The sequence below is a fragment of the Salvia hispanica genome, chromosome 4 (assembly GCF_023119035.1).
Source record: "Salvia hispanica cultivar TCC Black 2014 chromosome 4, UniMelb_Shisp_WGS_1.0, whole genome shotgun sequence".
Classification (NCBI taxonomy): domain Eukaryota; kingdom Viridiplantae; phylum Streptophyta; class Magnoliopsida; order Lamiales; family Lamiaceae; genus Salvia; species Salvia hispanica.
The window spans coordinates 46,414,206-46,436,796 of NC_062968.1; the positions used below are offsets into that span (position 1 = coordinate 46,414,206).

General features: G+C 34.2%; 3 protein-coding genes across 4 annotated transcripts; 1 reads left to right on the forward strand and 2 right to left on the reverse strand.

The window, feature by feature from the left end:
- Positions 1-435: 435 nt before the first annotated feature.
- LOC125219776 (probable receptor-like protein kinase At1g49730) lies at positions 436-2,550 on the reverse strand. 2 transcript variants are annotated; one of them, XM_048121836.1, is made up of 7 exons: positions 2,387-2,550; positions 1,819-1,888; positions 1,525-1,577; positions 1,389-1,456; positions 1,142-1,231; positions 986-1,046; positions 436-920 (listed from the first exon to the last, which is right to left on the reverse strand). In XM_048121836.1, the coding sequence occupies exons 1-7, from the start codon at positions 2,457-2,459 to the stop codon at positions 616-618; spliced, it is 720 nt and encodes a 239-aa protein (XP_047977793.1). In that variant the 5' UTR covers positions 2,460-2,550; the 3' UTR covers positions 436-615. The 2 variants fall into 2 exon arrangements, with proteins under 2 accessions (XP_047977793.1, XP_047977792.1); XM_048121835.1 differs by having other exon boundaries at positions 1,819-2,072; positions 2,387-2,546.
- A 4,664-nt stretch (positions 2,551-7,214) lies between these two features.
- On the forward strand, positions 7,215-8,653 carry LOC125220048 (E3 ubiquitin-protein ligase PUB23-like). The gene has a single exon (XM_048122163.1). It carries the CDS (start codon positions 7,331-7,333, stop codon positions 8,519-8,521), a length of 1,191 nt encoding a protein of 396 aa, XP_047978120.1. The 5' UTR covers positions 7,215-7,330; the 3' UTR covers positions 8,522-8,653.
- A 3,372-nt stretch (positions 8,654-12,025) lies between these two features.
- LOC125217527 (E3 ubiquitin-protein ligase PUB24-like) lies at positions 12,026-13,336 on the reverse strand. The gene has a single exon (XM_048119046.1). It carries the CDS (start codon positions 13,334-13,336, stop codon positions 12,104-12,106), a length of 1,233 nt encoding a protein of 410 aa, XP_047975003.1. The 3' UTR covers positions 12,026-12,103.
- Positions 13,337-22,591: the final 9,255 nt, after the last annotated feature.

Sequence of the window (22,591 nt, forward strand, 5' to 3'; positions counted from 1 at the left end):
TTTGTTGGAAATAAAAATAAAAAATGAAATTGAATGAATAGTTAAGGGATGAGATGGTTAAGAGATGGAGAGATGCAGATGTTGTCTCTTAGTTTAAGAGATGAGGTGAAAAGTACAGTGGAGCCCATGAATAGTGAAGAGATGAGACGGTTAAGAAACGGATAAGAGACAGAGATGCGGATGGCTTTATGAAATTCAGGCTTTCCAATATTGCAGTTGGATTTTGACCACAAAACTCAAAATTAAATACTACTCCCTCTCCATTCCACGCTATTAGTCATTTTTCTATTTTAGAAATTCCAAGATAAATGAGTCATTTTTGTTTTTGGCAAAAAATAACTCTTTTTTTTACTTTATTCTCTCTTCATGTTTCTTACTTGATTCTCTCTTACTTTATTCACCATCCATTTAACATATTATTTTTAAACTCTATGCTAAAAAGAAATATTTCTATTAACAAGGAACGGATGAAGTACAAACTACAAAGGGTGTATACAAAATGTTGACAGTCTAGTTTGAAGAGTGGTGAGCGATAGTATATAGCCTAGGAATATAAAGAAAAAAGTTTACAATGTAAAAAAATGAATATGGCATGCTAAACTAAATCACATGCTTTCATTTTCTTGTGATGCCTATCTTTTTCTGCAAATACCACAAAATTTGAGGGGTGTATATTCTAGTCTCATCTATAGATCTTATGCACAATCTTGCAACATTGAGAAGGCCATTGAGCTCTCTTGCATCATAGCTATTACCAAGATCAGGATCTATCATTTTGTGTATCGAACTCAAGAAACACGGTTCTTGAACCCACTGTGCCAAATCAACACCACCCTTATCTGATGACTGGCCCGTGATGAGCTCCAGGATCACCAGCCCGAGTTGGAAGATGACGTTTCTGCAGCACTCGTCTCTACACTCTGCACTCGAAGAATGTCAGGGACTCAAGATTTTGAGCTGTGTAGGCAACTAGACTTAGCAGTACCTTCTGGACCACGGGAAGAGGTCGGATTTTCAGCAGCACTGGATAGGCTAATGTCTGAGATCTGCAGCAACAAGTGGAATCAATGGTTACTTTTGTTGATCTGACTTAGTTTCTCTCGTGCAGTCGTCTATCAAGAAGGTGTGCGTAGCTAGCTACCTTTGGTGTGAAATTTTCATCCAACATTATGGTGCTTGAGCTTATAGAGACGCGATAAACTGGTGGATCACAGAAAAATTGCAGATATTCCTGCATAGTGATGTGAGATAATGCAATAAGGTTTATGCGATCCAATACTTTTGAACGATGCTCTTGTCGAGAACGACAAGTTCTTTGCGAGCAGTCTATGATGATTAACCATGGTTTAAAAGGTGTAACACAAGGTGATGTGATTTTGAGAACAAACCACAGCAGCAGCTATGCCAACCGCTATTTTGAGCCTCGTTCGCCAGTTCAAGGGAGTCTTCAATGGATCTGAAAAGGATGACAAAATGAAAAAGGGAGAACTGGAGAAGAACAGAATCATTTTGCTGCAAAATTACCAGAGAGGTGCTCCTTTAAGCTTCCACTTTCTATGTTTTCGAACACTAGGAACCTGAAACGATACGAGGTAATGCTGAAAGACTCTAAAATTTCATTTAGATCAGCAATTAGCTATATAGGCCTTCACAATCTAGAACTCATTCCATCCATACATATCCAACCAAAAACTAAGATTAAATCTCTCAACACAGACATACATACATTTTTCCATACTAAGACTCAAAAATTCATTTAAAATCAACAGTCAGCTACTCTTAAATAGATACAAGCAATAATGTGATGAAGGTGAATACCGCTTAGGTCCAGTCGAAAAGCCATAAAGCGCGAGAATGTGGCGGTGATGCAGACGCCCCAAGAGTTGGACTTCATATGAAAAGGAAAGTTGGTCATCATCCAATAACTTGACCTCTCTCACTACTCCAACACGCCCATTTAGAAACTTGGCCTTATAAGACCTCTTGAGAGGAGTTATCGACAACTCTCCTAAATCCATCTGTCGCCTTCTTTATATCTTTATACGAGTAGCGTTTCAGCAGAAAGGGCGGACCTTAATTCGATCAAATAAGTGGAGATCAATTCACTTCACTCATTGCTCAAATTATTGATTAAACATACACATTTCTTTGCTACGATGCAGCATTAATGCTCCAATAAACACATTAACCACTCCCTAAAATGATCTAAAGCCCTTGTTCATTCGTAGCTCTCAATAAACTTCTCAAGATTCAAACTTTTATAAGCTCAAACTAATCAAATTTCCAAAATTCAACCCTAAAACTAGCCAAATTTCTTAAAACCCGTCAGAATTGAACTCGTAAAAAAGCCCAGAAAATTATCGAGAATGAAGAAACGTGGACTCACTGGGTTGGGATCGGAGATGAAAGAGAGAGAGAAGCAGCAGCTTGATCTTGAGAATCATATTCGCGGTGGCCATTTTGTTGTTTTACTGTGTATTGTAATTTTAAAGGTGGAGTGAGAAGGGTGGGAAGAATAATTAAATGTGACGACTGTGGATCACAGGATACAAAGGTTTCAGCTTTGAGTTTTTGTAGTTGCAATAAGATAAGAGATGGAAGTTTCTACTTTGTCGTAAGCAGTCACCTTTTCCGTTTGTTCGGTTAGAAAATTGGAAATTTCAATTGATAAGTTTGTACGCCTCCCATTTTATTTATTTTAATTAAAGCAACAATTATGACATTAATTGAACAAAAAAAGAGGAAAACTTAAACATATTTCATTAAAATAAAAAAATAAAAAAAAATTCCCCTACAATTTAAGAAAAAAACAACATTCTTCAAGCTTCAACATGCCACCCGACCCACTCGTCGGAGTCCTCCCCATCATCCCCTACAACATCTCCAGCGGCATCCCTAGAACCCTAAGCATCGTCATCCACTGGCAACCCCATAAGGTGCTTCATCGTCTGAACAATGATAAATAACTCATTTTTTACTTTGGGGTTGGTTGCGTCGCTCCAACGCTTGCATCTCGATGCTTTGGGAAAGATCCGAATTGGCGGCGCCCGATTGGACTTCCATGGACCCACTGGAAGCTCCTCTCGACATCCGCACTACCGTTTTGTGGCCCATCGAATGCCGGTGGCGGGGAGCTGGGGGAGGCACCTCATCGACATCGTCGCTGGGATCGATGAAACCGCTGCTGCTACTTTAGGTGCCTTGGATACCGAGCCTCATCCGAGCCCTCCTTTGCTAGAACTTAGTGGAATCCTTCAAGACCAGAAAGGACTCCCAGTACTTAAAAACCAGGAAAAGACCGTTCTGGGAGTACTACTAGAATGGCAATTCTTTGACGTCATCCATCAGCGGATGTTGTTCTTGTAGATACCGCAGAATCTGGAGACAACGGTCTTTATCCGGCCCCGTGTGAAGTAATAGCATACTCCTATTTTAGTAGTATCCGTTTTAGGTCCATTTCATATTTTTCAATTGCAAGATAAAACCGTGTCATCAATCAAAAACTCTCTCCGTCCTAATAAATGTTTAAACATTTGGTTAATGAAAAAAGAGTAAAATACGATGGATAGAGGAAAAAATAGAGATGATGTTATATACATTTTAGGAAATATTTTATGTTTAGTAGGATAATTTAAAAAAAAAACGATTCATTTTTATTAAGACAGGCAGTAATTAGTTTTTCTTCTAAAATCACATCTCAACGTATCCACAATTTCGATCTACTATCTGTTAAATGAAAAGTGTGCTAAGCTGCGTAATTTGACTCTTCATTCTTGAGTGATAGTGGTGTTATTATTATAAGTAATTGTCCGGCCGAAAGTGTAATTTCAATCAAATTTACTAAGCCTAAGATAAGAATCCACCTCTCTGTTAAGAAGATATTCCGATTTCGGCTGAAAATTAGTGCATCACATAAGTAGAGTATCTCCGACGCAGCTTTAGTTAAGAGCTATGCTCGTGCCGACGGTACAGCCAAGCGCGAACTCGCTGTTGTACTCGTGCCGACGGCACAGACGTGCTCTTGCAGGGGAGAGCGCGATCTGCGATGGACCACTTGCCCCTTTCGCGAGTGGGTATCGATATAATGGATTTTTTAATTTTTTAAATTTATTAAAAAATTCAAAAAATTTGAAATTTTTTTCAAAAAATTGAATTGCTTAGGACCCTTTTTTCAAAATTTTTATTTTTATCCCATATTCATTTAAATTATCTATAAATACCTCCATTCATCCCCCAAATTTTAAATCAAACTCACACTATCTCTAAAACATTTTTCTCAATTTGAAATCGTGTAATTTTTTATATATTTTAAAATTTTTAGGATTTAAATTATATAAATTTTAATGTTTTAAGAATTTGTAATGCCACTTTTGAGTTTTTTGACGAAGTTTTATTATAAATGAAATGTTTGTATTAATTGTATTTTAAAATAGTGGTACCCATAAATGCTTGGGTTGTGGGTGTTTGCTTTAGCTAAGAGCAGATAATAAAAGTATGAATAAAAGTGGGCCGGGCCGGGTCCACAACTATGAATAGCACGTGGAGAACACAGTTGGAGATGCTCTAAATAATCATATATAGTTCATATAAAAATGACGGGGCAGTAGGCTCTGGCTCTTGTACACAAAGAATTATTCGTAGCTAAGAAGAACTACATCTAAATTATGACTAATAAACCTACTTAAGACATTTTCTAAACATCCACCCCCTTAAAAAAATCATCCAATAAATTTTGGATAACAAATTACTGACTAATTCAAAATATGAACAACAACTTAGTAGTACTAAATACATTGTGAGTGGAATATTCGAAAAATGACTCAACTATAAAATGAGACCATCGGCACCAAAGGGCGCCAGTCAAGTCGAGGGACCAAAAATCAAGCCAGCCCGACCCAAAACTTGTGCATAAAATCGATTACTGGAAAGGGCCATGTGGGGACAAGTTGGCTTGATTTTATGCGGTTTTGTAAGCTATTTGTGTCCCTTTCCCTTGGCCTGAGCAGTTTTTGACAATTAATTACGTGAACGAGAATGAGAACGAGAACTAGTAGTGATAATTTATTTTGCCGGCCGTATTAGCAACATAACTTGTAAGCTATTTGTGTTTTACTATGTAAAAATGCAAAATATAAATACAAATTAAAAAAAGTCAGCGTATAAGACTTGGAGTGATTCAAATTGATCTCTCTTGTATGTGGCAAAGTCTACTATATTCTTAATACATCTCGCAAGTGGGTGAATTATATGTTAACACAAGTAATTATTTATATGATCAATGAATTACTTGGTCGGTCACTCTTTCAATACCGTCATAAATTATGTTGTTTAATATCATATCAATATGACTGCTGTCCATCTCCCGCGGCAGTCAAACGAGATGTGGAGCCGGTAAAAAGTTCTATTAGAAATCTTGAATCTTTCTCATAAAAAAGGTGATCACTTCAATTATTTGTTACATCAACATATTTTGAAGGATCCTACAATTAAGTTGCAATTTGATTAATTTCAGTTTCATTGATACAATAATAATCCATAAAATTGCGAATAAATAAGTACCTCCTTGTCCTATATCACATGACTCAAGAGCCTTGAATATGTGTATCAAGAAATGCAGTTTTATAGCTATGATGAATCCCAATTATTTCTACCTTTGCATACAATTTTTTATTAAGTTGAACCATTTTCAAAATCACAAATTTTAGATGCACCAACTATAAAGTAATTGAGTCCCAATTATTTCTACTTTTGCAGACATTTTTTTAAGTTAGAACCATTTTCAAAATCACAATTTTTAGATACGCCATTGGTGCATCATGTAAATAAACTTAGACTAGTTAAACAAACTGTTTAGCTTGATAATTTTATACTACCTCCGTCTAGAAGTCTCATTCTAATTCGGTGTAGACTCTATAAAAGAATATATGTAGAAAAAAAAATAGTGGAATGCGAGTCCCACTTTTTTATAAAATGTAAGTGAAAAGGGTTAATACTCTTAGATATAGGACTTATTTATTATTTATATTAAAAATAAATAAGACATTTATTAATAGACGAACTAAAATGGAAAAATGAAATTCCTAATCATAGACCGAGGGAGTATATAATCTAATGGATTTAACATTGGAATATACTATATGATCATACTATTGATTTATCTTAATGGGACAGCCACCAGTTCAATTTATCGAGTTCGACCAGTTCAAATAAAGCAATTAAATATTGTTGAGAAAACAATTTTATTTTTGCTTAAATTGATAACAGAATCAGAATAAAACTTTAGAGTACATATTAATTATGATGCCAGTAAGTAATTAGATCATGCATATATGAGATATAGAAAATAAAATTTAAGTTATAAATATAATATAGGATTTTCCGTGTGCATGGATAGACATCTTTGTATTTGAATTTAATAAAGAATACTATATTGACAGGAAGGTAAAATATAGAATATAAATCATATTTCTATAAATATTTAATAGAATATGTGAGCAGCACAAGAGGTCAACGCGAGCCGGTACCCAAAACGAAGCAACCAAGGTGGGAAAGGCGCGGAACTTCCGCGGGTGTCGGCTGCCACCACGTGATTTTTAATAACTACGCTACTTTAAGTGCTGAAAATAATGCTAGGACTATAATTTTTTTGAGTGATGTCCGTTCAAATAAAATTTTATTCATTTACGAATTTATCTAAAAAATATTTTTTTTTTCTTATGTATAATTTGAGTCAAATCATCAATAGATTGAGTACATTTCATTTTAATCAAATAATTATCTCTCTTTAGAATAAGTACTAAAATACCAATAATTATAATGTAAAGTGATTTGAGTATTAAATAAAATCATTAATATTGTTATATTCGTTTTACTAAAATTTACAAGTACTATATTTTATTGCTAGTTTATTCTATATCTTTTTTCTTTATCATTATTGTGAGACAATAATTCGAAAGTCAAAAAGGGCCCATAATGAAGATCCCTCCATGCCCAACCACGCAAAAACACCAACACCGATGTACCGATCATGCATTAACTCATCACAATTCACACCCCATAAGATAATAAAAAGTCTCCTCTTTCAATTTCATTGAGTTCTTCAACTCTCTTGGAAAAAGTCCATTATCAACTCTATATGTCTCTCTCCTATTTAAATATTGACTTAATCCCCATAAATTAATTTCTCTCATAGCGCAACTTGAGATGGTCAGAACCTCACTTCTCCACACACACACACACACACACACACACACATATATATATATATATATATAACCCACCTTATCATCTTCGTGTCTTCATCCAATTTTCAAAAATCTTCAATCCGAAAATGGAGATCGATATCCCATGCTACTTCCTTTGTCCAATCTCAATGCAGCTGATGAAAGATCCGGTGACGATTCCAAGCGGCATAACCTACGACCGTGAAAACATCGAGAAATGGCTCTTCATATGCAAAAACGTCACTTGCCCCGTCACCAAACAGCCCATTGCTTCCCCAGACCTCACCCCAAACCACACGCTCCGCCGCCTCATCCAGGGCTGGTGCACTCTCAACGCCGTCGACCGAATCCCCACGCCCAAGCCCGCCGTCGACCGCCCCCAAATCCTCAAACTCCTCGACGAAGCTGAAAACTCCCCTAATTCAAAGCTCCACTGCCTGCGCCGCCTCCGATCCATCGCCTACAGAGACGACAGCAGCCGCCTCCACCTCCAGGCCGCCGCCGTGGACTTCCTCTCCGCCGTCGTCAGAGAAAACTCCGACGCCGCCGCCAGAGACGAAGCCGTCGACATCCTACACAAGATCCAGCCGTCCGATTCCGATTTGAAAAAACTAACGGCGTTTAACGACGGCAGATTTTTAGATTCGTTAACGCAGGTCATGGATAACGGCAGTTACCAATCCCGTTCCCATGCCGTTAGTTTAATGAAATCCGCATTCTCGGTGGCGGATCCGGATCACCTGATCGGGATCCGACCCGAGCTGTTCGGCCACGTGTCGCGGATCATAGCCGACGATATCTCGGCGGAGGCGACGAGGTCGGCGCTGAAGCTGCTGGTGGAGGTCTGCCCGTGGGGGAGGAACCGGGTGAAGGCGGTGGAGGGGGGCGCGGCGGGGGTGCTGATCGAGCTGCTGCTGGAGACGAGGGAGAGGAGGGTGTGCGAGCTGGCGCTGGCGGCGCTGGAGCAGATCTGCCGGTGCGCGGAGGGGCGGGCGGAGGTGGTGAGGCACGCGGCGGGGGTGGCGGTGGTGTCGAAGAAGATTCTGAGGGTGTCCAACGCGGCGAGCGAGAGGGCGGTGAAGATATTGGGGTCGATTGCGAGGCATGGGGCGAGTGGGAGGGTTGTGCAGGAGATGCTGGAGGTTGGGGTGGTGGCCAAGCTGTGCTTGGTGTTGCAGCTGGAGGCTACTCATAGAAACAAGGAGAGAGCTACTGACATTTTGAGATTGCATTCTAGGGTTTGGAGGAATTCTTCTTGCATTCCTTCTCATTTGATCTCTTCTTATCCTAATTCTTAGCTTCTTTTTTCTTCTGCCTTTTCATTTCTTTCGGCTAAAGTAAACAAATGTAATTAAAAATTTATATTTTGTTGGTGATACATGAATATATGCATGTTTTTCGTCATATATGCACTATGAATTTGGTGCTAATCGATACCCTTATAACAAGTTAGATCGCTTCAAGTCTTCTAATTATCTGATTGATGATGAGTTTGTCATTTTCGAACATATGATGATAAATTAACCTCTTCTATTAAAAGAGCAGAGGGTGTTTGGTTTGCAAGATTATATCATATGATTAAATTTTGTACTATTATGTTTGGTTCATGAAATTGAATAACATGAGATAATCAGTTATAGCCAAACCCCTCATATTAAATAATCTCATAATTAAGCATAGATTATATCTTGTTACTATTTTATATAGTTATAAACCAAACACCGCCTATATATGTTGATTACAAGTAACATTACTGTATTTTTTTTTCCTCCGAAAGTTCTCTTTACATCGTCTCCACTCTCCAACCTTCAAAATGGCAATTGAAATATGAGGACATTGGTGGCATGAAATGGGGCCAGACAACGATGGGAGAGGTCCAATCCGGCCCAAGTAATTGCCCATAAACATTTGAGGGCGTGAAGTAAACAAGCATAGTCTTATTGAAGGACAACATAAATTGTGTGTTTGTACACTGCAAAATCCAACAAAATCCTTGCTTCCTAAAATTGAGTAATGAAATTTGGGCTATATAATTCCGGAAACGTAAATACAGTGATATGAAAACTCACTTAGATTTAAAAGTAAAATGAAGTTGAACACCCTGTTGTTAAATCGGAACAAAAAAGCGCACACTCAACGTAAAAGATTAGCCTCGATTGAATGTTGTTCTTTGTGATTTAGTAGCTTTAAAATCAGCCCATTGTAGTGAGACATATATAATAGTAAGATCAATTAAATGGACCCAAATTTCGCAAAATGTGATATGGTTGTGAGACAAAAAAGCCACACTCAACGTAAAAGATCAACCCAGAGGATTTCGGACCTTACTCGGGTTGTGGTTTTTATCCAGTTATAAATATTCGACCGTAACTCTAAAGTTCGGTTTTGAGCTAGCCTAGTGTCCTGTTGCCTAACCGGTCGCACCAGTTGAAACGTGAACTGATATCGGTCGGATTTTTAAAATATTGGCTTTCATTATAAAAGACTAAAATTAAGTCTAAGATGGGAAATCCATCATATGTTATTTTCGTTTTTCCTATAGTAAAGGGTCGCGAGTTCGCAACAAATATTACACAATAGGATAGACACATTTTGTGTACTACCATAAGAAAAACTCAATCGAACTTTCAATAATTTAATTAGTCATATTAAAAACACCACGGGCCATCATAATGACAGATGAAGAAAATTATTCAGTTTCAGTTAATGCCATCATCGTCAAAGACTATTCCTTTAGAACTTACTTAATTTCTAATGCATACCTATTATGCTATGAAATACATTCAATTCTTATTAAGTATCAAGATAATTGATAAACAAAAAGAGGAAGCGTGATATTTGGAATGTTGACTATATACACTTGACAAAACTATGACCTGAATGTGAGAGATTAATTGTGAGTTAATTGCAATATGAAAAAAAGACCTGAATGTGAGTAAACGATGAATCCACAGCATAATTTCATGAACCTTTCCTCTTCATTTGTTGCGAACTTTTTTATTAATTAATTGTTAATTTTTATTTTCTACTGCATGAATTATTTTACAGAAAAAAATTTATAAGATTAGAGAGATGATCAGTATCTTACATTCTTCAATACATACATCCAAACAAAATTAATACGCACAGAGTAATTTTTTTATATAGTACTATGTAGGAGTGTGTTATATTGTTAATTCACTCTTAAATTGCTAACTACAACTAAATAATAGACATTGGATCATAAAATCAAAGCACAAGATCATTCATCCATAAATATCAATACAATGTACTGAAAATATCAATTAAGGATATTAATGTCAATTAACCAAAAGTTAGTTATAACTGACTTTAAAAAATATCTCCAAACTTTCAATAATTATATCTATCTCAATTTAAATTTTATTTTACACTACATATATCAAATTAAAGATAATTTTATAAGGATTCTAACGAGATCTCACTTGCATATGTTCCAATATCAAAATTTGAAAAAAATTCTTGAATTTATGTATTTTTTGAGAAGCAGCTTAATGCCAATGTAGTTATCATAATATGTCAATATAACACATATACAATGTCAATGTTAAATTGTGTTGACATATTCAATGAATCGTATTGGCATGTTTAATACGCTATATTGACATTTTGATCAAAAACATTAATTTGGTAGTTTTCTTATCACCACTAGATCTCTACAAATCTTATGATTTTAAATTAGTTGTAGTTAGCAATTAAAGGTTGAGTTAGCAATTGATCACGCCCTGTACTCCGTATATGTTTTGAAATATATATGCGAATAGTAATTTTTGACATATACTTATAGCGGGGTGTGTTATGTTGCTAACTCAGTCCTAAATTGCTAAGTACAACTAAATGATAGACATTGGATCATGAAATCAATGCACAAGATCATTCATCCATGAGTATCAATGTAATGCACAAGAAATGTCAATTAGGGGTATTAATGTCAATTGACCAAAAGTTTGTTTTAACTAACTTTCAAAAAATATATGAAAACTTTAAATGATTACAACTATCTCAATTTAAATTAATTTTTTTTACACAACATATATCAAATTAAAGATAATTTTATAAGGATTCTAACGAGATCTCACTTGCATATGTTCCGATGTCAAAATTTGAAAAATATTCTTAAATTTTCATATTTTTCAAGAATCACCTTAATGTCAATGGAGCTATCATATTATGTCAATATAATACATATATAATGTCAATACTAAATTGTGTTGACATATTTAATTAATTGTATTGATATACTCTAAATAAATATTTTTTTTACTATTTAGTCTGTATCACAAATTTAGTTAATTATTATTTTTATAAACTTTTTTACCATACATTACACTATTTATTATTGAGACAGTGTCATTTTTCATTAACAATATTTATAATGTTTCAATATCTTATAATTTGAATTATTCGAACTCACTGTAGCCAAATTTCAGATGATTAAAGTTGGTAATGAATGAAGTTGAAAAGGCTAAATAACCAATATCTGGAAATTGGTGAAGTTACAAATCCATCTCTAGCCGCATCAAATAAGTCATTTTGCCATTTTGCCATTTTGATAGTAGTGGAGTCATTTTGCCATTTTGATATGTTCTATAGTACTAGAGTCATTTCCCCTTTTAGTAAAAGTCAATACATTTTCCTTTTACTTACTTTTCTCTCTCTCTACTTTTTTCCTCTCACTAAATACATTACACATCATTTTTTCTTAATTTTTGTGCCGAAAAGAAATGCATCCACTACTATGGAGGGAATGGAGTAGTACTAGTAATTAAACATACAAATCCAAAAATCAAAAGTAAAGTGATGAAAATTATATAGTAAATCAAAAAGTTATTGGAGATGAAGATATACAGTTTGATTTTTAGCTACCTAGAATACCTTGTGAAGAGATAAAGCTGTATGCAAGGCGAATTACTCCACACCTTAGAATGCAGTTTCAAAATCTCCCTCGCTTTCTTCTTCAAATACATATCACAATCCGCCTGCATCATCATGCACAGCTTGGTGACTCCTCCAACCGTCAGCATCTCCCCCACCACCGCCCTCGTCCCCGAGTACCTCGCGATACTCTCATATATACACATCCCTCTGTCATCCGTCGCCGCCGACACTCTCATCAGCCTCTTCGCCACCATCCCCACGCCCCCCGCGTGCTTCAGAAACTCCTGCCTCCCCTCCGCGCACGTGCACACCTGCGCCAGCAAGCTGAATATCAGCTCCGTCGTCTTCTTCTCCTCCCCGCCGCCCATCTCCATCTCGATCGCCTCGAAAACCGCCCCCGCCTCCACTATCTTCGCTCTGTTCCTCCCCGCCGGGCAGCTCCCGATCAGGATTTTCAGAACCGCTCTCTTCGCCGCCGCTGCTGTCGATTTCAATCTCAAAATCCTCACCATCTCTTTGAAGAAATCCGGCTTCAATTTCTCCAAAAAGCTCGAATTCGATATTTCTACTGCGTTTTTTAACAGAATTAGCGCGTCTGTTTTTTGTGAATCTTCCAATTTGCTATTCAAAATCCATAGAATCGATTGGAAAAGGACGTCGGGTTTCTCCTCCACGATCTGCTTGTTCTCGGCCGTCGGAGACCACACCAGCCGCAGGATCCTCAGCGCGAGATCGACGCCGGCGAGATTTCCGTCGTCGAAGCGTCTCATCACGTAAGATATCATCGATTTCGCGGCGCCGGCCTCCGCCAAGCACTGCTGATTCTCATCGTCGACGTCGCTGGCGAGCCCGTCTAGTTTCCTCAGCGCCTCCATATTCTCGGCGCTGCTCCGGCGGCTGCCCACGGCGCGGATGAGCTTGAGCACGGCTGAGCGGTGGAGAGGAGACTTGGGAGTGGGGATCCTGTCGATCCCGCTCTTCGCATTGGCGATGCACCACGCCTGAATCAGCCGCCGGAGCATGTGGTTCGGCGTCAAACCGGCGGATTTCGACATCGGCAGCTTCGTCACCGGACACACGGAGTTCTCCGCCGTTGAGAGCCATTGCTCGATGCTTTCGCGGTCGTATGTGATGCCGGTGACGGTCGTGACGGGGTCTCTCATGATTTGCAGTGAAATTGGGCATAGGAAATATTGAGGTATATCGATTTCATCCATTTTTATTTTTCTTATCTTAGAAGAAATAATGAAATCAGAATGTTATACTTATATAGAAAGCAAGATTGGAGAGATATTGATATAAACGTGTGGGAGAGGATGGAATGAAATAATGAGGAGTTTTTCTAGTATTACAAAAAGTGGTAAGAGAAAGCGGCTGTTTTATTTATTGGTGGTTTTGAATGGAATAAAGACTAGATGAAATTTGAAGAAATGTATTGCATGAATATTCTACCATGCCTTGTCAGTATTGTCGTTGATTTTGTATATATATAATTATATATACACGACATGTGATTCATTACGAATCTACGATGCTGACTTAACGATAGTTAATCCTAGAAATAGGAGTAATTAGTGCTATAATTAAATTGTTGGTAAATATCACATACACTAATGTATGTAATTATGTATATACTCCCTCTGTCCCACAAAGATTGTCCCATTTTGACCGGACACGGATTTTAAAAAATGTAATGAAAAGTAAGTTAAAAAAGTTAGTGGAATGTGAGTCCTACTTTTATATATTAGTTTTATAATAAAATGCGAGTAGGAATGAGTTAGTGGAATATGGGGTCCACTACCAAAAATGGTAAAAAATGAAATGAGACAATCTTTGTGGGACGGACCGAAATAAAAAAATGGGACAATCTTTGTGGGACGGAGGGAGTACATTGTAACATTACTACTATATTAAATTAAATTGACAAGATCGAAATAATTTACAGAATATGATAGAGGCATTCCCATTTGAAATTCTAGAGTAAGTATTTCCCATAAATGAATGATGCAATTAATAGAATGCACAGCATACATATATTTTTACGTTTTTACTTTTATTTAGCCCTGTTCTCTGGTCAACGCATGAAGAACAGTGTAAATTACGTCGAGTTTGACATTCTTTATGAATACGTATCAATCTTCTATTGGTAACAATGGCCGCTGACGGCGCACAATAATTTGTTTGGTGAAATTGCTGAGCGGAAGTAAAATTAGTAGTATCTTTTTTCCATAAAAGATGTCACATTTGAAGGACGACATGCGATTTTTGAAGGTTTTATTTTATGTATTACTCCCTCCATCCTCAATTAATCAACGCCAATTTTCTTTCTCATCCGTCCCCTATTAATTAGCAACATTACTTTTTACTATTTCTAGTAATGGAACTCAAGTTCCACTGACTCAATTCACTCACATTTTATTATTCCTTTCGTTCCATAGTAATTGAGACATTTCCATTTCAGGACGTTTCACCATCATTTCCCCTACTTAGCAAAAGGTAACTTTTTCCCTCACTTAATAAATTTCCTCTCTTTACTTTACTATCTCTACTTTTCCCTTTTTTCTACTTTATTACCTCTTCACTTAATATATTTTTAATACTCTGTATATATTTCTTAATCTCTGTGCCGAAAAGAAATAACTCTACTACTATGGAACAAAAGGAGTATAAAATTAATACTTCATCCGTCCGCCATTAGGAGTCTCGGTCACTTGTGTACACTCGTAATGATAATAAATAGTTAAAGTGGAGAAATGGTAAAGTAAGAGAGAGAATAATGTTAAGAAGAGTACTTCTATAATTTTTGTATGAATAATTCTCTGGTGTATAATGTGGTTATCTTTTAGCTTTTGTTGTGTCAGCTATTCATAATTGTATTTAGGAATTAATTCCAAAATCAATAATTCTAATAAACCTAAAAAGTAGTACTCCATCAGTCTCAATTAAGTTGATATAAAACTTTTGGGTATGGAGATTAAGAAATTGTGTTGAATAGATTAAATGAAAGTAAAATAAAATAGGAAAGAAAACAAAGTAGGAGAGATAAAGAGAACTAGCTTATTTAAATGTGATAAACATGCATCTTTTTTAATAGCTTCTACAAATAACATACAATCTTTGTCTGATCAGTATCTCCATCTTAGTCGCACAAGATTAAGTTGAATTAGTTGAGCACAACAAATATTTTCCTAAACAATTTCCAATATATAAAAAAAGATAATCAAGCATTTATGGTGGATGAGTAACGTAATTTGAATTGACAAATTATTTGTAATATGTGATGGAAAAGGAGTTCATGGCTGTCACGTTGGTCTTCAAGGCTGCCCAACACATTTGGACCACAATTTACGCCAAACCAACACATTGAGGCGAAAAATTAATGTTTCAAATTTTGTAAATTTTCTGCATGGATCCAAAATAGACTAATTTTGAATTATTCGTGGATTACCATGTATAGTGACTCGAGTCAACAAACATGATTTCGTATTTCATTAACATATTTGTAACGGTAAATGATAATGACCTTCCCATTAACTACTATGCCTGATTTGAATCGCTGCCATCTTTCTAGAAAAATATGTAGATCAATAATACTACTACAAATAATTATAATAACTACTGGAAGCATCTAATAATTTAGATCCGATTTTATTATTAGATCAGATTTTTATTTTCAATGTGACACGTAAAGCATCTAATACTTTAGATCTGATTTTATTTTCAAAGTCATATTTCTTTCCTCTTTACTAATATTACTATTTTCCAATTTTGTACCTTTCCTGTTCGCGGGTCAGTTTGGAATGATCCGATTTCAACTATCATATTTTCATAAATCATTCAACACTATGAATTTTCCACCACATTATTTTCGGAATTGAATGACCTCGAAAACTTCCCCACAATTCAAGTCTTGTGCTGTATATACTAATTAAAGAACTGGGGTTGATTTTATAAAATCCACAAACTTCTAATAAAAATTTGTGGGGTAAAACTGCAATCAATAGAAACATGGTATATATACATTATTAGTCCGTTAAGAGATACTCTCTCCGTCCACCATTAGAAGTCTTGGTCACTTTTGTGCACTCGTTTTGTAAAAAATAATAATAAATAGTTAAAGTGGAGAAATGGTAAATTAAGAGGGAGAATAATGTTGAGAAGAGTAAAGTGGAGAAATGGTAAATTAAGTGGGAGAATAATGTTGAGAAGAGGGAGAATAATGTTGAGAATACTCCTTCTCAACATTATTCTCCCTCTTACTTTACCATTTTTCAATTTTAACTAGTACAGTATTTATCATTTTTACAAAACGAATGCGCAAAAGTAACCCTGCTTCTCTATATAAGTGTGGATAACCCTCCCTCTTATGAGGCCTTTTAAGAGGTAAGTGACTCATTTCTAATATTATAAACCTTCAGGAGACGTCAGTTTTTTGAAAAAATTCCAAACCTTGTTATAATGCTTTTATATGGATTATATACTAAATAAAAATATATTCTGCAATTAATTAATTCGTGATATTTTTATGATATAACAGGCGGGGACGGATATAACTAGATTGGGCAAATGCCCACCTCAATTTTCCATACAACTTATATTATTCTAACGTACTATTTCTTCACACCAATTTGCACCTCTACATTGAAAACAAATATGCATGCTGCCTTACACCAATCCACTTAACAAAAGGCCCAAATTAAAATATACTTAAAACCTTAGTTAAATAGAAAAAACTTCTTGATGGAATATAATTTGTCTTCCTTTTTAAGACAACTGCGGAGGTGGAGGCTCTCTTCATTCCCAAGGCCTAAATTTTTTCCATTATATTTAAAGTTATCTACTGGTACTTGATCTTTCACTTTCGCACATAAATGGTACCTGATCTTTATTTTATATCGTTTTTGGTAACCAATGACAAAAATAACCCTAGATACCAAATATGTGATTTCTTTTTCATGGAGGATATTTTTAGAAATTTCAATTAAATAGTACCAAATATGTGATTATTTTTTCTTCCTTTCTTTTTTCTCTTTTTCTTCTTTAGTTTCTTCTTCTTTCTTTTTTCTTCATTTTCTCCTTTCTTTTTTGTATTTTATCTTCCTTTCTTTTTTCTTTTTTCTTCTTAGTTTATGTTTCTTCTTCTTTTTTCTTTTTTCTTTTTCTTTTTTCTTTTTAGTGTTTTATACATACATCTAATTGCATTCATAATATAAATAAAAAACAAAATACCTAATTAAATTAATTATTTAAAATAATTAAATCAATTGAATATTTTTTATTAAATTATTTTATACTCATTTTAAGGTTGAAACACATAACTAAAAATATTAAAATTTTTATATCATTGAATACAATTCACAATGTTAAATTTTTATTAAGGCTATATTGATTAGTTACTAATTTAATGTAAAATAATAATAATAATAATAATATTATTATTATTATTATTATTATTATTACATATTATTATTATTATTATTATTATTATTATTATTATTATTATTACATAATATTATGTGATTCATAATTTATATAATTATACTACAATTATTTATTAATTACTATAAATTTTTAGTATTATAAAAATAATAATTAAATATAATTATATTTAAGTATATTTGAATGATATTAAAAATGAATTAATTATTAATTAATAACATCAAAATAATAATATTAATATTGATTAATAATAATAATATAAAGAATGAGGAGAATGAGAGAAGATATTATAATATCACTTTTGGTACTAATTTTATGTATGCCCCAAATACCCTCTATGACATAAATGAGAAAATATATTTGTTTAAAGGGCATTTTGGGAAGAAAATTGCATCAGGTACCAAAAATGTGATTTATAGGTACCAAAAACGATATAAAATAAAGATCAGTTACTATTTACGTGCGAAAGTGAAAGATCAGGTACCATTTATGTAGTTCACTCTTATATTTATAATATAGTAATCCCTCCGTCCACAAAAAATAGAGCAATTGATGTATGACACGAGTTTTTGGTAAAGTAAGAGAGAGAAGGGAAAAAAGTGAGAGAGAATGAGAAAAAGTAAGTGAAAAGTAGTGTTAGTGGGAATGATGTGTAGAGTTATTATTTGTTAAAAAATTTCCATAAATGAATGTGCTCTATTTTTTGTGGACAGCCAAAAATGGTAAATGTGCTCTATTTTTTGTGGACGGAGGGAGTATTATATTTTGTTGACTAAAGTTCAATTTTGGTCCCTTATATTTGTCCTAAAATTCTTTTTGGTCCCTTACATTAAGTTTGCGATCTTTTGGTCCCTAATACATTGTTTTAGTTCTTTTTGGTCTCAAACATATTGTTTTGGTCTAAAATAATCATTTTTTGTTAGAATTAACAGTCAAATGTTTTATCAATTTAATAACTTAATTATGATCTAGGACTAAACTCCAATTTTGATCCGTATATTTTTCATAAAATTCTTTTCGGGTCTCATACATTAAGTTTGTGACCTTGTTTGGGACCAAAATGTACCAAAACAATATGTTAAAGACCAAAAAGTTACAAACTTAATGTGGAGGACCAAAAAGAATTTTAGGGCAAAATGTAAGGGACTAAAATTGGACTTTAGTCTATTTTGTTACTCCCTTCGTCTCAAGAAAGATGACCCATTTCTTGGGCGACATATGAATTTAAGCAACTTTATTTTGTGTGTAATGTAGAGAGAGTAAAGTAAGAGAGAATGAATAAAGTAGAGAGAAAGGTGTTTCCATTTTTAGTAAAGGATCATTTAATTGGGACAAGTAAAAAAAAAAAGTGAGACATCTTCGATGGAACTCCACTAATTTCCTAGTTTAATATTTATTTGTATATTACTAGTATTTTTGCCACTCCACTAATTTCCTAGTTTCGTCCTATTACCAGGCATTCCATTGTTTTACTAAAAATGGCTTCCATGTACTGAACTAGCTTGATTAAATAAAACTTGATCACGAAAATCATTTGACCACGTTTCAAAATAGAATGACAAAAAGACGATTTTCTCGACATTAAAGTAACATTGCAGTACTTCCTCCTCCTCTCAATTAAGTCTAGTTGAGATAAACTTTTTGGGCATGAAGATTAAAAATTATATTGAAAAGTAGTAAAAGAGATGAATAAAGTAAATAAAGAAGAGTAAAGTAGGTGATGAAATAAAGTAAGAATGATTAAATGTTTTGTTTTTTTTCAAAAAGGAAATGACCCAACTTAGTTGGGACATCCTAAAAAGGAATACGACTCAACTTATTGGGATAGTGGAAGTACTAATTAGCACCAAAAAAAGTACTCCCTCCGTTCCATAGTAGTGGAGACATTTCTTTTCGGCACAAAGATTAAGAAAAACGAAAAACGTGTGTAATGTATTAAATAAAAAGATAATAAAGTAGAGAGAGGAAAAAGTAGAAAAAATAAAATAAGAGATGGGGAAAAGTAGGTGAGAAGATATGTGTTACTTTTACTAAAAAGAAAAATGATTCCATTATTATAGAACGTACCAAATTGGCAAAATGACTCTATTACTATACAACGGAGGGGTAGTAGTACTCCCTCCGTCCTAGATAGTTTGTCCCACTTCCTTTTTCGCACTCGTTTTGCAAAAATAATAATAAATAGGTAAAGTTTAGAGAAAGTAAAATAATAGAAAGAATAATGTAGATAAGACTATTCTTTACATTATTCTCTTTCTTATTTTACTTTCTCTCCACTATAGCTATTTATTACTATTATTTTTACAAAACGAATGCAAAAAAGGAAGTGAGACAAACTATCTGGGACCGAAGGAGTAATATTCAGGTTTAATTCAATATTAACAAATAATATTACAAATGAATCCTTGTACTAACCAAATATCTAACAATGAATAATAGTACACTATAGGGCTCGTTTGATCACAAAGATGAGATATAAGAAGATCTAAAAAGTAAGATAAGAAATGCGGGCTTCGTGTCAAGATAAACTAAGATAAGAGTTTTTTTTCGTTGTTGTTTGGCAGAAAAGAAATGAGCAGAAATGCTATCAAACCAAATTTGTGAGATATGTATCCATTCATTTTGAGGAAAAAATTGCAGGCTTGGATTTGCCATAGAGGATAACACTGATTTACATGATAAGTTAATTATGATACCAAACACTTAGAAATAGTCATATAAGTACCTATATCTAGGCATTACAACTTATAAACATGTAATATCGACAAGATTTTCAACAAAAATACTTTATTAGTTTAAAAGTTTGGTCAAAAATACTTTAAAAAAGTGATTTCTAATTACTTGATTAAATATACAGATCCAGAATCACGAATTCTAATTGAGGAAGAAACAAAAGATGTATGATCACTCGTAGATATAGATGAAAACATATTGATAGCTAAAATAAAGAGAAGCGATTACCCTTTTCATAAACTGTCTTACCTAAAAGTTCTATTTTCTGGCCCGTAAATCTCGATTATTATATAATTACTCATTTGTCATTATTTATATCATAGTTCAACTATAGCTTGAACTCTGGAACACTTTGATGTTTTTTGTTCCATAAACCTCGTTTATTAGTATATACTATTATTACTCATTAATCATTATTATATCATAGTTTGTTCTCTATAACACTCTGCTCTCTCCATCTGGATATTTGCAGCTTATTTCTGATATGAATAGAGAATGATTAAGAGACTATTTTAATCATTACTTTATTATAATTTGTTGTTATTATAACTGTTAGAGCTTTTATTCATTTATTTTAATTATCTCGTGGATCTTAATCAACGGATTAGACGCTTCCCCGCATCACGTACGTATTGATAGTATTGGAGTATTTACAGAAAACAGTATACAAAGGAGATAAGTTTTGGGTTCAATCTTAAAATTAGATCTGGAGCATTGATATTTATTGGCTGATACTGAGAGGAGAACTATATCTATTGAAATAGACTGCATCAAATACCGTATAGCTCAGTCTAATTAATTATACTCCTACATGAAAGTGACAGATATATTTATAGGGCATTACATCATTAATATCTGAGGAGTGAGAGTTGCTATTATATCATTTCAAACACTTCACATTATGCAAGAATTTATCTGTTTATTAGCAATTCAGCATGGCAAAATATAGACCTAGCAGGAATCAGGTTCACCACCATATATCTATCTCCTCACACTATTAACACAAATATTCTTCTTTAATTCTCTGGTAACTTTACCTATCAAACTGATGGTTTTCTCCTCTTTTTTTTCGTGTTTCAACTTTCCAGAGCTCTTCTCAGTCATAGAATACGAAAACATAAAAAATAAAGGTTAAAAGATGAAGGGCAACAGACATTAAGCATGTTGAACTTTAAGGTCTAATCAGGTTCTTGAAAAAGTGAACAACATTGAACTGATCTCTCAAAGTCCAAGAGCTAGATGCTGCTGCATGACAACTGTAATTAACGGTGCAGACTGATTTCAAACTAAGAGTCTCAGACGTAACTTGGAGGATAGGATACACACTAGAGTATCGCGCAGCAGAAATGAATGATGCATGACTGAAAACAACGTGCATGATAAACTTTAGATATATGAGTTGTTGTTGGAGCTGCAGATATTCTATTTGCAGGGCTCAGACACAAATTAATTCACAGTGCTGATTATATTTATGATATAGCAGATAAGGAACATTTTCAAATGAAATCAGCATCATATGCAGTACCTTTTACTATGTTTTTTCAGTAAAACTAGATGCGTAAAGCCAGAAAAGACCCTCAGATGCTGAAGTCAGTATTGATCTTGAGAAACAAGTGAATGGTAGGCTGTACGAAAACCTCACCACATTATGCTTGACAGTCATTAGAAAACATATTGTTGAAAATGTTCCAACTAAACTCTAGCTATGTAGGAGAGATGAAGTGGTAGAGCAAGTACATTGCACATGATAAATTTGATGGAGCTTACTACTCCAAATAGTTAAAGCTTGATAAAGTTAGAAGCACATGCAAAAAAGAACAAAAGTTTTTGTCTGACATAACACAAAGTGATGAGTGTTTATAAAAACATAAAAATATTTACACACTGTCGCACAATGTAAATATATGTAAAATTACACCTGCTATTCCTAGTAAAGCTCCCAATATATAATACCTCAACCACACGCAAACTGCTATTTATTGGAAAATTATAAAAAATATCTTTTAAATCTTTCTCTCCTATTGATGAGCAACATGTCTTGCAATATCTATGAAACCCCACTTCGATCAACCAACTAAAGCAGCCTCATCTTTTCACTAAATTTAGTACTTGTTTGGTACACAACTCCAAAAAGGCACATAGACCATTCTTTTTCACAAATGAATTTATTCCTATGATTATATTCTTCTATGCATTATGTTCCTATATAAGTAACTCAATCCATACAGCTCTAATTAAAGAGCCAACTTCATACCTCCATTCCACGTTAAACCTGTTATAGTCATATTCATAAGACACCA

Bases quoted from the DNA above. Each gene is read 5' to 3' on its own strand.
- LOC125219776 (XM_048121835.1), bottom strand. From the start codon at position 2,018: ATGGATTTAGGAGAGTTGTCGATAACTCCTCTCAAGAGGTCTTATAAG. The intron at 1,232-1,388 runs GTTTGTTCTCAA...ATCACTATGCAG, and splicing joins TTGGCATAGCTGCTGCTGTG to GAATATCTGCAATTTTTCTG. The intron at 1,047-1,141 runs GTAGCTAGCTAC...TTGTTGCTGCAG, and splicing joins ATGAAAATTTCACACCAAAG to ATCTCAGACATTAGCCTATC.
- LOC125220048 (XM_048122163.1), top strand. From the start codon at position 7,331: ATGGAGATCGATATCCCATGCTACTTCCTTTGTCCAATCTCAATGCAG.
- LOC125217527 (XM_048119046.1), bottom strand. From the start codon at position 13,336: ATGGATGAAATCGATATACCTCAATATTTCCTATGCCCAATTTCACTG.